Raw genomic sequence first — 15,890 nt, 5'->3', positions numbered from 1 at the left:
TAATTTCTTCCAACGTGCTGGTGAATTCTTCTTGTAATTTGGAAACGACGACGTGCAAGCGTTCTGCGTCTATATCGTTCACGACGGTTTGAAGTTCAGAGAAATTCTTTTCTATTGCGGAAGTTCGTTCTTCGATTTCGAGTTTCAATTTTTCCAAATCTTCATTTTTCGATTGAAATTGCTGTAATTTGGCCAAATCATTTTGAAGCGAATCCACGCTCAACTGTATATTTTGAACGCTGTCGTAAGAAGGTACGTCGACATAATTTTTTATCAGCGTCTTCAGTTCGGAATCGATTTTCAGAATGGGGTCGAGACATTGCGTTTGGAGCGTGGCGATTTCCGACTCTAAACTTTTGTTTAAGGTCTCCTGCAAAGCGATCAAATCGGTCCTCAACTTCTTAACTCGAACGTCCAACATGAGAATCTCTTCTGCATGGTCTACACGCTTGGTGTTGCCGAAAATGTCGTTAGGCATTTTTGGTTAACGGTTATTTATAATAGGATAGACGATTCGTAATTCTACGAAGAGAGGAATAAGTTTGTCGTAATCTCCGAGGAGTTCCACGTACAGGTAATCTCCAGCGGAAACATCGTACGTAATGTTGGAAAGCATCTTGTCGTGCTTGATTCGAAAAATATTCTTGCCGGTAGAAATTTTGATTTCGCCTGCGTTCACCGGATTCACGGTGATTTGAAGTTTCCCGTCGATCGGAATTTCGTAGAAATGTAAATTGTTATTAAAAACATAAAACATCTTGCCCACATCGTCATCCAGTTTCGTCCAAATGCTGTTGAGATGAACAATCAGTAAACCATTGAGTTTAGATAACACGGAAGGTAAGAGGTTATTGAAATTTGGCGGTGCAGTCTCCATATTGATCTGTTTGCGGAAGCCAAAAAGATTCATTGTTCTTGTTAGTTATTTAAGAATACGGTCAAAGTTTTTTTTTATAATAACAGGCAAAGTTTTTTTTTTCCACATGTATGTAATGCGTCACAATACGCGCGCGCGCGCGTGTGTGTGTGTGTGTGTGTGTGTGTGGCACATCGTTCCCCCGAGAGAGGTTTACAAAAGTCACGATATACGGAGTTGGAAAATTACGATATGGCGCATTCGCTCACCACTGTTGCCAGCCGTAGGTCTCTCTCTCTCTTCATCTTACAGCAACGTTGGCATCTCTATTTTTTTTAGTTGCAGGTGGTTTGCCAACACACTCTAGTTAATAATGCTACATATTATACACACACACGCACACACATACTGTGTTGCCATCCACCCATCTCTCTCTCTTTTACGGCAGTGCCGGCTCTCCTTGCCCAGTGTGTGTAGGTTGGCAAAAATTGCTTTATGCACTGTAAGGCAAGCCTCAAGCAAAGTTGCCAGCTCCTTGCTTTAGGTTAGGTTAGACCAAGAAAAAAAAGTTGTAGGTAGGCTGTCGGTTGTTTAACTCTTCCCTCTCTCTCTCTCCTCTCTCTTTTTTTTTGTAAAAAGCTATGGCAAAAGCACCAGTAGGTTGGCAACCTTGCTTTATGCACTGTAAGACAAGCCTCAAGCAAGGTTGCCAGCTCCTTGCTTTAGGTTAGGTTAGACCAAGAAAAAAAAACCTTGGTGATTTTTTTCGAGTAAGGTGTTGGTAACACTGCGAGAAAATGAGGCTTATGCCTTACAAGAGCAAACCATTAAGAAGCCTCAAGCAAGGTTGCCAGCTCCTTGCTTTAGGTTAGGTTAGACCAAAAAAAACCTTGGTGATTTTTTTTCGAGTGAGGAGTTGGCAACACTGCGAGAAAATGGGGCTCATGCCTTACAAGAGAAATCCATTAAGGCGAGCCCCACCGAGCCCCATTTTCGGTTTGTGAACCGGGCTTCTTCTACTACTTTGATTGATTGATTTCATGTTTTAAGGAGGACGTTTACCCACTGTACCCCTTCGAAAATTACGTCGATTTTTTTTAATCGACAGATTTTAATGCTTTACGTAATGTAAAAGTCGTTCCAGCGTTAGGAAAGCACAAATAACGGAGATATTTGATCCCGAAGAATGGCCCACGTAAGTTAAAACCTGCAATTGCGGAGAATTTTCGAAGGTTTTTTGATACTATAAACTGTCTGTATGTACACTAAAATAGCGAAAGAACACGTCGAAAATAACTATCAGTACCAAACCTAACAATCCTAACCTAACTACGTAAAATTGTAGCTGCTGTTGTGGAAAGTCGTTTGGGTGCTATATTCACTTGCGCTAAGCCTTCGGGCTTCTGCTTCTCAGTAAAGTAACATGCGCTAAGGAAACAGACGTACTTTACTTCGCAATAACATATTTAACGAGAGCTAAAATTAACTGAAAACGTTCATGAACAACAAAATCTTAATAAACCATGCAAGATATTTCACTTTCTCCAAGGGGTACAGAGGGTCAAGGGTACAGTTTTAAGTCCACTTTATGTACAGTAAGGCTAATCGGGACGGGACCTACAGTTTAAGGAGGGATCCGAACCACGTGTGCAGGCCCGTAGCCAGAATTCTACTTCGGGGGGGGGGGGGCTCATCACTTATCAGCACGGGCGTCGCCAGAAATATTTGTACAGGGGGTCAGGCCATAGATGAAACTTGATTAGTGATACTTTACAATAATAACTATTACAAGTTATTAAAAATATATCAATTTCAATCCAAATGTATTGTTATTATCACATAAATGGACTTTGCTACTCAATCTACCGTATCAGTGAATATCTAACACAATTGTTGTCCATTATTTTTCTTATATTTTGTACAGTTAGTGTACTTAATATCATAGTTCTTGTATTTTGTTATAAACTTTTACACAATAGTTAAAAAAAAGGCTTCAACAGTTAGTGGTAAATGTTACTCATAAAATTTATATTCTGTGACCTCTCACAAAGAAAACTATAACTTTTGGAAGCTGTGGATCCATTTATTCTTTGGATTAAATGGTAGAATATAAAACTATAAGCTGGTTACTCTATTATACACTAAACCTTTTCCGGTGTAATGCAGTTTTTCTAATGTGGTTATAGCTTTATTTCTGTTCTTAACAATAAAAATAACATTTAAATTAGATATTTGTAGGTGGGGCTTCAGTCCCCTTAGCCCTCCCCCTGGCTACGTGCCTGACTGTGTGCCTCCACCGGATTTTAATGCAGTTGATACATAACGTGAATAGCGATGCGGGTACTACTGCTCCGATTTCTTTCATAGATGTATCGAGCACGTGATAATGGATACCTGAATATTCGCTTATTTTCGCAGCACTAGCAATAACACAATCGCTACATACCTTTTCTAATTTTCCGTTCAGCTCTCTATCCACACGCGCCGTCCACTGGAACCCACCAGTTTAAGTGGGTTGGTCGAATCTGCTTGTACGCATCTCACACGTGCACATTGGTCTGCAGACAGGCAAGCAGGCATGTAACTCAGCAACAGGAAGACAGGCTTGTAGAAAGACTTGTCGCCGATACTGTCAACGTTTTCGAGGTGTACGAAGCACTGAAATCACGGGTTGACTTCCTCGTGGTGAACAATGTGCCGTAGAACCAACGTGGATTAATTTAAATAAATAATTTATAATATAATGTACATAACGATCTTGTAGATATCAGAATCACTTTTAATCTCGTAATCACTTAATGGTGTTTATCAGGATCTAAGAAAGGAATTGATTGATTGATTGATTTTAGTTTATTTTACTTCGCTTTTATGCCACTTTTGGCTAATTGCGAAGATGGGGATGAGTGGTGATATGATGAATGGACACTAGGGTGGAACGAAAAACAATATTTTTTTAAAAAAAAATTCTAATAGTGCGGAAAAGTTGCCTTTTGATGTAAAAACGACAAAAATAGAATTTGATGGTAATCGGAGCTAGTACGATGAAGTTTCATAAATTTGAATTTTTTTGCTCTATTTCAACCTTTTCCTCTAGTTTATTTGCGCTATAAAAGCCCAAATCAAAAAGTTCGTACTTTTTATGCTTTTTTTATTAATAGAACAAACGTTTTGGGGGGTTTTAAATTTATGGTGAGGATAACAAAAATAAATTATTAAAATATTAAATTTAACCCCCCCCCTAAAACGTTTGTTCTATTAATAAAAAGGCATAAAAAGTACGAACTTTTTGATTTGGGCTTTTATAGCGCAAATAAACTAGAGAAAAAGGTTGAAATAGAGAGAAAAAATCAAATTTATGAAACTTTATCGTACTTGCGGCACCTACAAGACATGCTCCGATCACCATCAAATTTTATTTTTGTCGTTTTTACATCAAAAGGCAACTTTTCAGCACCATTAGAATTCTTTTTAAAACTTTTTTTTTTCATTTCACCCTAATGGACACTCACAAACATCCATGCCCAGGCAGGGATTCGAAACCGGGACCCCTGGCGTCGTAGCGCGATGTGCTAACCACTCCTCCACGGGGGGCGGCTAAGAAAGGAAGGAAAATAAACTAAATATATGTACTGATAGTATGAAGCTCATACAAAATGAAATGTAATATGTAACTGTAAACACACTTAAATTTCTCTAGATTTAAAATTAAATAATTTTTATTGGGAAAAATAGCAAACATTTTGTGTAGAAAAATATAACAAAATACTAATCATGTTAAACCATAAATAGTGTCTATAAACATAAATAAACATGACAGCAGATGTTTTGCAAACTATCATTAAAAAATTGTCAAAATTCAGCTACAAAGTCTATAACAAATATTTTAAGTTACAATTGTAGAGTACATCCAGAGTGTTTTATTTTCACTGAAATAAAAGTTACTGAAATTTATTATAGTAATATTAAGAGCCGTTATTTTGAAATTCGAACAAAAAAGGGATATTTGGATAGTTGTATTTTTTGATTGGCTTCATTTTTTTATATGTTGAAATAGGTTATGAGAAATGAATATTGTGCAATTTTGAGACCATGAAAATTTTTTCCCTCCCCTGTAGAAAATATCAAAGTTCAAGGTCAGACCGCCCATTTTCATGGAAACCATTTTTCATGGAAAGTGAAACATGGGTAAGTACGGAGTGCTGTATCTTTGGAAAGCAAAAACACCCCAAACTTTTGTTTTGATATACTGTTAATATAAGTATTTTTGCTTATATACATTCAATTGTTTTGATGGGACATTGTTGCTTTCCATTGTTATGTGGCAACAAAGATGGTCCAAAATGCAGTTTTTTTTTGTTTTCGGCCCTTAATATATTGGTTAAGCAACACTACCCTAAAGATTTGTTAACTGGGCATTGAAGCTCAATATTAGGACAAGCTACCTGATATAGCACATTACTTGGATATTGATGCTGTTAGCAGATATAACCCTTTGAATACTCAAAAATTGCGAAATCCACAACTTTAGAATTAGATTTATCTCAAAACAGCATCAAGCCAAAAATAAACTAAGTATGCCATCTTGTAGCTGAATATATGTACTAACACACGGAAATGAAAAAACGTTGGGGCCTCGTCCCATTTTCGAGAAAAAAGTAATTAAAATGTTAAGAAATGTCAATGTAAATTATTACACTTCCTCCCCTATCAAAAAGTGGAACAGCCCATTCTCCTACTTTTCTTTGTTCCAAATGGAACAGCACATGTCTTGAAAAGTTGTGGGACAATTTCCGTTTTTCTTTCTTTGATAGATAGCGTAGTGGTAACGTCGCATCCTTGTAATCAACGGGTGCCGGGTTTGATGCAAGGGTGAGGCACAAGTTGTTCGGATTCCACTTTAAACTGCAAGTCCCCAGTCCCGATTAGCCTTCCTGTGCATAAATTGGGCTTAAAAACAATGCTCTAATAAGCTCTATATACAGTGGCGTGCCAAAGACTTTAAAAAGGGATGGGGACCTATACAGTTTCTTAGTAGGCAGTCATCTTTTGCCATGTTTTCCTGCCCAAAGGGGGGGGGTTATTATCCGCACCACCCCCCGCACCCCTTTAGGCATGCCACTCTATATTGCGAGAAGAAAACTTAACTTTCTTGTAAAAGTCTGTACACGTAGCACTATGCTGTGTGTGCGAGGTTCCCAAAATAAACCGATTTCAATTCAGGTATGTCTAAGAGCGGATCTTCGTGGTGGAGTGGTTACCACAGCACGCCACGACGGCAAGGGAACCCGCGTTCGAATCCTGGTCTGGGAATGATTGTTTTTTGTGAGTGTCGCTTCATCAATTTCATATCATCACTCACCCTCATTGCCGCGATTAGTCAAAAGTGACAGAAAAACGACGTAAAAATAACCCAATCTCATTCTCAAATACAGTAGGGCCAGGAAGAGCAGGCTTAGGATATTTCCATCATCTTTAATATTGTTACTGCAAATAACCAACGTGCTTTTTTATGATCATGGCATTTTTTAAAATAAATTTTAGAATATCAGACACCAATTTATATTCTCGGGTGATTCACCTTGCAAGCATAATGGGGTATTCCAGATGTAGGTATATTTACATATAATTTTGTATTTGCTTTAATCAAACTGTTCAAATATTTTACTGGGCCGCGTACTAGAAAAATCCTTTCTAAGAAAACATACAAGTATGGTGCCAAAAAATATACAAAAAAATGTTAAGCCTTTAAAAAAATCGATTTAAATTTAAAAAATCCTATTAAAAAATCATCAAAATGACTTTTTTAAAAAAAAAGAATCATGATTTTTACCCACCCTGGATAGAACTACATGCTAAAGTCCCACATCACGACGAACGATGCAATGCATTTGCGCCAAAATCGCGTGTTTTGCGCCAATGAACAAATTGTAAATATTAGTGCCACAGTATCTTTTGCGCCAAGAATGTTTTCCGCCACTCTTGAATGTCTAGCCGAGCTAAGAATTGTATAGGTTGGCAATCCTGTCTCTCAAGGGCAAGGACTGATCGTGGCTTTCGTCTACCTCCCTGTGTTTCACCTCAACGTTACACGTTTCATTACACCGGAGTCCGGTCGACCATGGAACTTCTCGCAGAGGCATCGAATAGAGGTAAGGATCTAATAAGTAAGGACAATTATAAATTCAGGAAAGCTTACGCATATTCAGATGGACGTGTTCGGTGGCGTTGCACAAACAAGTCGTGTACAGCAATAATAATTACGAACAGTGACATGATAGTTGAAAGTGAGAAGATAATTCATAATCACGATAGCAATGAACGCAGTTTAATACTTCAACAAATTCGTGGTTCATGTAAACGGAAGGCGTCAAGTGCATTACATGAACAACCCTCAAGCATTGTGTACGCGGCCATCTCGGTGACAGTCCGCAGCCTGTTTAAGTGGGACGAAAATCATGCTTGCCAACCTAAGTCATTGAATTACGATTTTCTGTAGTGGCGCAAAACCATGTACGGAAAGATAAGGATCCGGTAATTATTGGCGCAAAACCAAACCATTTTCCAGAGTGATTGGCGCAAAGCCGTGCACCCCGACTGGTGATGTACGACGTCCATTGAGGGGGGGGGGGATGAGAGAAGACTGTCCTGTGGTCGCTGCTCGAGAAGGTATCCATTAAAAAATAATCTAGAAATCCATAAATCTCCAATATCTCTAAAACAGCTTCAGATATCGCAAAATTAAACAAATTTTTCAAAAGTTGTAGTAACGATATACCTATATACTAACTTTGGTAACCCTATCACCAACTTGCCCTCTCCAAAACCTGACCCCTGAACAGGTAGTCACAGAGATCTCAGACTTATGGCGTTCTAATAGGCGTAATATACTCTACAAAACTATATAAATTGTTATCCCTGTTCAGGGAACAAGTTTTTGTACCAAGATATTGTAATTTCCATTTTGTTTATATTTAAATATTCATATATTTTTTGATGCAGCTTCTGTATTGCAGAGTTGTCATAGTATCACTTAGGCTAGGATTAAAACTACTGGTAACTAACATACCTTACAAGTAAAGAGCAATTTTACATTTTTAAAAGTATGAGTTGTGAGTATTTGAAAGATATATTTTATTTTCGAGTTTACACAACAAGAAAATTACAAAACCTTCTGAATGTGTAATAATAGTATTTATTGATTGCCATTTGCCATGCACTGAATATTTTCATCTACATTACAAAATCAAATCTTTAGCAACAAGTGAAATATTAATTTTATTAATATAAAATAGAGCACCCAATGAAGTTATTATTAAACTTCATATTTGTAATTTGAGATCATCTGTAGAACTTCCATTTTCTCAACAATATGTCAAGTTAACAACGGGCTTTGCATGTTCACCTATGCCTTCAGAAGCATCTGGTGACACGTAAGCAATACATTCTTGTGTAGACATACCAAGACATACGTACGTGACCTGTGTGGAATCGTCTCTGCTGGTGCTACCGCAACCCGGATCTGTTGCCTTTGAAGAAACGGAGGGAGAGAGAGAGAGAAAAAATGGAGAAAGAGATACTCACTCTATTTCTCTCTCTCTCTCTCTCTCCTTTTCTTTCTTCTCTCTCTCTCCTTTTCTTTATCTCTCTCTCTCCTTTTCTTTATCTCTCTCTCTAAAAAGAGAAGAGGAGAGAGAGAAAGAGGGAGAGAGAAACAGAGAGAGAGAGATATTCCTTTTTCTCTTTCTTTTTTCCTCTCTCCTCTTTCACAGAGAGAGAGCGAGAGAAAGAGAAGAAAAAGATAAAAACTCTCTCTCTCTCTCTCTCCTCCTCTCCTCTTTTCTCTCTCTGTTCTTCTTCCTCTCTCTCTCTCCCCCTCTCCAAGAAAATAAAGAGAGAGAGAGAGAGAGGGTCTCCTCTTTCTCTTCTCCTTTCTCTCAGAGGGGGGAAGAGAGAGAGAGGAAGAGAGAGAGAGGGAGAGAAAGAGGAGAGAGAGAGAGAGAAGAAACACTGTGGCTCTGTCCGAAAGGTACAAAGTACAGACTTGAAATATGGTCTTGGCGTAAGTGACGTCACCTAGTACAGTTCGCAAGCGCCAAGGACAGAAGGAAGCAAGTGCACAGCTCGCAGTGCAGATGGTTTGGTGACTAGGTCACGTGGTTTCCGCACTCGTTGTTCATTTGTTTAAAATCACGGAGGTAGAAAGCCAGCGAGCGACACAGATAGATATACGTTATGGACCAGCAAGTTGTTGGTAATAGTTCTTCTAATGTGTGGAAATGTATGTGTACGAACATTTGAAAATGCAACGTGATTTCTATGGTGAAAAATAAGTGTTTAAAACGCGAGGAAAACAAGGAGTACTCAGTTTTATCTACTGATCGTATTTGGCGCTGCAGTCGAAGGGCAATTCGAAAGACTTTTACTTCCAGTCCACGACTTAGACCGCACTCCAAGACCATACTCGGAGGATTCTCGCTTCAAGTACACTGTTGCACCTGTCGGACACGGCCTGTAGACGTCGACGTTGCCAGGTAAAACAGAGGTAGCGAAAAATCATGCGAAGCCAGGCCGGCTCGGTAGCTCAGTGGTTAGAGAACGGTATACCAAAAAAACAGGTCCGAATCCTGGTCGAGCCTGCATTTTTCGATGAAAAATCTACATAGCGCATCTCCTCTGTGTGCCTAACTTAAAGACATTGATACATTGTGCTGTAAATTATTATACTTGTAATACATCGTTACCCGCTTCCCAAATTATAAAGACAGACCTAGACACACTGCGTACATGGACGGAATCTGCTATCAGATTGTAGGCAACAAATTGGCTTGTCTTGTCGCATCGTGTTGCGTCGCGTCGTGTTGGATCCGGTGTGCGGCTGGCCTTAATGAAAATTGGCATTTATCACAATTGCAACACAATCCGTTTCTTGCTAGTGAAGAAAAACAAACGAATGGGAGTAAGACCTTACAAGAACCTTCTCAGGTTAAAGAACCTGTATCATTGGCAGAAATCGAACCCACTATTCCTCTATGCCATCGGGGAGACCTTTGAAGATGAGAGTTCAGATAAATAACTCTCAATGGAGTTCAGTCTAATAACTTGAAGATGAGAGCTTAGTTAAAATAACTCTTAATGAAGTTGTCTAGTTCCTTCAAGATGAGTTAAATGACTATCAATGAAGTTCAGTTCCTTCAAGATGAGTTAAATGACTCTCAATGAAGTTCAGTTCCTTCAAGATGAGTTAAATGACTCTCAATGAAGTTCCTTCAAGATGAGTCAAATGACTCTCAATGATGTTCAGTTCCTTCAAGATGAGTTCAATGACTCTCAATGCAGTTCAGTTCCTTCAAGATGAGTTTAATGACTCTCAATGAAGTTCAGTTCCTTCAAGATGAGTCAAATGACTCTCAATGATGTTCAATTCCTTCAAGATGAGTCAAATGACTCTCAATGAAGTTCAGTTCCTTCAAGATGAGTTAAATGACTCTCAATGAAGTTCAGAACCTTCTCAGGTTAAAGAACCTCTATTATTGGCAAAAATCGAACCCACTATTCCTTAGTACTGGGTATTGTCAAATAAGATTGTATTTTTTCGTTAGAGAAATGAGCGTGTTCAATGTAAGCTACCACTACTGTGATAAGCATGGGTGACCTGCTTCATATCCCCAATAGGAGAAATTGAAGGTGCTACGTTTGTTGATCGCTGTTATCATGTTTACAAGTCCTCCTCAGCTGGGCAAAAGATAGTGCGTTTCTGGTCAGAGGAGGGGGAAGGGGATTGGTCTACAGGTTGAAGCGCTGCATCCTCTGAGTCCCGTAGCATACCCAGTAGACCAGGTTGAAGGCAACATAGGCGCCCGGGAACAGGAACAGGCAGAGCTGATCCAGATAATCTGGGCCGCTTTTCAATCTCTGCCACATCCGGAAAAGATTCTTCAGTCTCATCCGTTTGGCCTTCCGGCGGTTCTCAAGATGTTCCACGGGCACCTCTCCATCAAGGTCTTCATCATTCTGCAGCTGCAAAGAAAAAGCCAAATTTAAACCCGCTCATCTAACGGGTACATGGTGTTCAAAGTATTTTTGAACCAAGTACACATGGAGCCTAAAGGTTTACAGTAACTAGTGGAATTATCCCATGACATCTGCCATGCAATTAAATCCGACAACGGCACTGGATATTACACTCACTCTGTATGTACATATGTATATTTCCCCGTCTTACTCATGAGGTACTAGCGTATTCTGAAAATATCACGTGGGGGAGTACAGAGAAAGAGGGAGAACAGAACGGAGCGAAGAGAGGGAGAGAGAGAGATAGAGAGAGAGAGAGAAACGTTATCCTCTCTGTCTTTCATCTTTCATTCTCTCTCTTTCTCTCTCTACACACAGAGTGAGAGTGATATATATTACATATATACGAGGTACATTCCGAAAGTAAGTTTCGTCATTTTTTTCACAGGGAAGCTGTATTACAAAGAGAGAAAACACATTTTCCATAACAAAAGACAATCTTTCTTGAATACACGACGGGAGGAGCGAGAGCAGTGGAGCGATGGCGCATGCGCAGAGTACCAAAGAATAGCGATAAGAAGCAGACCGACGTGCCCGAGCTCATTCGAGTGCAAACCAGTATGGCAGAAAGACGTGTGCTGGAAACGTGGTCACAAATGGAAGCGCGGCACGCTATTGCCACACACTAAGCAAACTGAAGTCCGCCATTCGACGCAAGAGACCGGGGCTCTTGGATCGAGGGGTTTTGTTCTTGGACGACAATGCAAGACCCCACACAGCAAGGGTCACTGCAGAACACATTCGTCGTCTCGGATGGGAGAGATTGAATCACTCGGCCTACAGCCCCGATCTTGCCCCATCAGACTTCCACCTTTTTCGAGCACTATCGGGACGTCACTTCGGAAGCAATGAAGACGTGCGACACGCTGTCAAGAACTTCCTTAAATCGCTGGGCACCGACTTCTTGAAATTGATTTCACGGTACGACAAATGTATCAATCTTGGTGGCGACTATGTGGAAAAATAACCAACAGATTGTATTTTGTTATGACATTGTATTCTTCTGTTTGTAATAAAGCTTCCCTGTGGAAAAAAAATGACGAAACTTACTTTCGGAACGTGCCTCGTGCATACATGTGTGCGCACGCATGCAACTTGTGTTTTCTCAATAATGACCTTGCAACGAAACATATTCTGAGTGTTTGGGGTGTTGGCCCAGAAAATTACAAGCAAAAACCTTACTTGTTTCCTGTTTCACTCAGTTCTCTCACGATTAAAGTGAAGTTTACTATCAATGAAGTTCAGTTCCTTGAAGACGACAGTTAAATTAAATAACTCTCAATGAAGTTGTCTAGCTTCTTGAAGATGAGAGTTCAGTTAAGCAATGGAGTTCGGTATATTTATTTGAAGATGAGAGTTCAGTTAAAAAACAAAGTTCTGTATAGTTCTTTCAAAATGAGAGTTAAGTTAAATCACTTTCAATGAAGTTCGGTATAGTTTCTTCAAGATGAGAGTTCAGTTAAACAATGACGTTCGGTTTTATTTCCTTGAAGATGAGAATTAAGTAACTTTCAATGAAGTTCAGTTCCTTGAAGATGAGAATTAAGTAACTTTCAATGAGGTTCAGTTCCTTGAAAATGAGAATTAAGTAACTTTCAATGAGGTTCAGTTCCTTGAAGATGAGAATTAAGTAACTTTCAATGAAGTTCAGTTCCTTGAAGATGAGAATTAAGTAACTTTCAATGAGGTTCAGTTTCTAGAAGATGATGATTAAATAACTAAATAAAGTTTAGTTTCTTCAAGATGAGCGTTAAGTCACTCTCAATTAGGTTCAGTTCAGTTACTTGTTACTTGAAGATGAGAATTAAATAACTTAAAAGTTAATAACTTAAGTACTGACATTATATATATGGAAATTTAATAGTGGCAACACTGCTTTACATAAACCATGAAATGGAACCGGTGCTTCACACTTATACCACATGTTAGTTTGATACCTAACCTACCTCCCAGTAAATGGACTCTTCCTTCCAACACTAGGCGCATGCGCAGTGATGAGAGGAATAGAGTATCATTGAAGTTGGCGGTCTAAAGTTGTGTAGTCAGACTCAGAACCCCACTAAGGTTCTTGTGAATCTCGCCCTGCCTCCAGGACAGACCGTCAATGCGCAGTATTACTGTTCATTTTTGGAACATAACCTGCGACTTGAAGAGGGGACACTTTCCGCGGAATCCTCCCGTCATTTTGCAGGGCAATGCTCGGGCGCACGTAGCGCAACCCTACCATCCCCCTTACTTCCCAGACTTAAGCCCTTGTGACTTTTATTTGATCCCTAAGATGGTGGAACAACTTCATGGCATTCGCTTCCAAACTGTTCAAAAGATTCTTCAGGCAACAGATCGCTCCATTGAAACCATAAACAGAACAGGCACTGCTACAGAAATACTGCGACTTCCACATCGTTGACAACTGTTGTACAGTGTCTCTCAAAAGTTTTAGGACAACGACATTTTAAACTAGGCAACCCAATTTACACAAGCCGTTGGTGGGTTGCGTGCAGAGTTAGGCTCAATTTCAGGGTTGCCACATGCACAATAGATATTTATAAAATACGCGAAAGAAATATAAACAAGTATTATTGTATAAAATTATTAAAAATATCACTATTATATCGCAAATGACAAAATTCTTTCTGAAAGAAAAAAAATAGGTTTTCTAGTATTTCATCGCTGATGAGTCTACAGTAAGGAAAGGAGGTGAGAGGAAACGAAAGGTTACAAAGGAGAGGAGAAAGAGAAAGCGAAAGGAGAAGAGGAAAGTAGAGGAGAGAAGAAAGAGAGGATAGACGAGGAGAAGAGATGTAGTGAGGAGAATGTAAAAAGATTCGAGGAGAGATGAGGAAAAAAGAACAAAGAAGAGAAAAGAGGAGGAAAACGAGACGAGAGGAGAGGAGGAGACGAGAAGAGGGAAGTGGAGAGTAGGGTAAAGGAGAAACAAGGAGAAGAACGAAAAAAGATAGAATAGTGCAGTGGAGTCGGAAATCTAAGACGGGAAAGTAGATAAGAGGAGTGGAGAAGAGTGGGATGGAGATAAGATGCGAGAAAAGTAGGGAAGGCGATATGAGATAAAAGCATAACAGAAAGAGGGGAGAGAAGAAGGAGAAGGAACTGGAGAGAAGAGGTAGTTGCAGAAAATATCCTCTGAGCGTCAAGAATGGATGCATTGGTCAAATTATCGACATGAAACATTCAATAACATTTTGAAATGTATTGGAGAATATATTAGATCGGTGCGAAATGCCTTTTGGCTGAGTTCAGAGCAAGTTAAAATTTTCCATGTAAGATCTTTGATTTTACCTGCGATTACACCACTAAAAAAATGAACGTAATTTTTAATAATTATTCAATTTTTCTCCACTTCTCGGTTCGTTGAAATGGAGATTTTGTAATTCAATATTTCCCCTCCCCCAATCGTTAATTCCAAACGGAATTATTCCGTTTCACACGGCGTGGACAATGAACACAATGGGATATGTCTAAAACTTACGAAAATTTTCTGCCACCGGAAGTGTTTGAACCTACGACCGTCAGATTGACAATCCTAAACGGTAGCCACTACCCTACAAGCTTTCGCTCTTTAAGCCAACTAGAAGGAGTTGACCAATGAGAAATGTAGATGTAACTCTTATGCATGTAACGTGCAAACAAGTATTGTTTGTAACAAAGAAAACGAAGGTAGTACGACTCGGCGAAAACATTTAATGGAGGATTGCACATGGTGAGAACTTTTCATGCGATATTTGCGGAGGTATCCTTGCATTGAACCCGAGTGGGAAAAGGGGTAAAATTAGCATGTCCTGAATTGCCACCCATATAAATAGTTATTTCATTAATATTTGTCAATGTCTTGGAAGCAGTACACAATTATCGTTAGAGTATCATAATTCACGATCTTATATATAAAAATATCCCGTTGAACGTGTGTCAATTCATTTATTTGTTTATTTTTTTTTATAAATTCCATATGCAGAACAATGTAGCCACTATATACTGCTATTATAAATAATGTTACCATGCTCATGTTTAATGGAATGGATATTTTTTAAGGAACATCTAGTATGGAGGATCGAACGTGGGACCACAATGTAATTTTATAACGGTTTCATGAAAATCTACGAAATAGTTCCTTATAACTTGGAATATGGTGAATAGATATGAAATGTCTTAAAATTAATTTTCGACCACTAGATTTTGGCAAGGGAATTATGTGTGATCCGTTTCCAGTCATTCATTGCTTAAAGAAACGTTTTAAAACTATGTGGAATTTTCATTCTGGGATAAGTGTCTTTACTTGCTACATGTATGCGAACTACACTCTGTCCCACTTATCTCTGGAGCAGGTGAACGAAGACAAGTATCTCTCCAGTTTAGAGAGTTCTGCAACATCAAGTGAGGAGCTGAAGTGAGGAGCTTGCCTTAATGGATTTCTCTCGTAAGGCATGATCTTCACTTGATGGCGCAGTGTTGCTAGCTGCTTACTCGAAAAAATCACTAAGGTTTTTGGGGTAACCTAACCTAAAGCAAGGAGCTGGCAACCTTTTTCTCGCAGTGTTGTCAGCTCCTCACTCGAAAAAATCACCAAGGTTTTTGGTTTAACCTAACCTAAAACAAGAAACTAACAACTTTTTTCTCGCAGTGTTGCCAACACTACACCCGAAAGTAAAGCTCGGTGGGGCTTGCTTTAATGGTTTGCTCTTGTAAGGCATAAACCCCCCCCCTATTTTCGGACACAGTATTACCAACATCTTACTCAAAAAAAATCACCAAGGTTTTTGGTCTAACGTAACCTAAAGCAAGGAGCTGGCAACCGTGCTTGAGGCTTGTTTTACAGTGCATAAAGCAAGGTTGCCAACCTACTGGTACTTTTGCCATGGCTTTTTACAAAAAAAAAAAAAAAAAAGAGAGAGAAGAGAGAGAGAGGGAAGAGTTAAACAGTCGACAGCCTACCTAGAGCTTTTTTTTG

At 39.2% G+C, this 15,890-nt stretch overlaps 2 protein-coding genes across 2 annotated transcripts in view; both read right to left on the bottom strand.

Annotated features, from left to right (window-relative positions):
• LOC145996501 (gamma-aminobutyric acid receptor subunit delta-like) overlaps positions 1-15,890 on the bottom strand; it is a 169,645-nt gene that overhangs the window by 32,569 nt on the left and 121,186 nt on the right. The window lies entirely within an intron of this gene.
• Positions 10,171-15,890, bottom strand: part of LOC145996552 (uncharacterized) — a 70,412-nt gene continuing 64,692 nt past the window's right edge. The window contains exon 3 of the mRNA XM_083133053.1: positions 10,171-10,873. Within this exon, the coding sequence (XP_082989179.1) occupies positions 10,640-10,873 (234 nt within the window). The 3' untranslated portion in view covers positions 10,171-10,639. The remainder of the gene's footprint in view (positions 10,874-15,890) is intronic.

The sequence above is a fragment of the Lepisma saccharinum genome, chromosome 12, assembly GCF_977018435.1.
Source record: "Lepisma saccharinum chromosome 12, izLepSacc3.1, whole genome shotgun sequence".
NCBI lineage: Eukaryota > Metazoa > Arthropoda > Insecta > Zygentoma > Lepismatidae > Lepisma > Lepisma saccharinum.
Note: the sequence above shows the minus strand (reverse complement) of the source record. Positions and strands in the feature narration are given on the sequence as shown.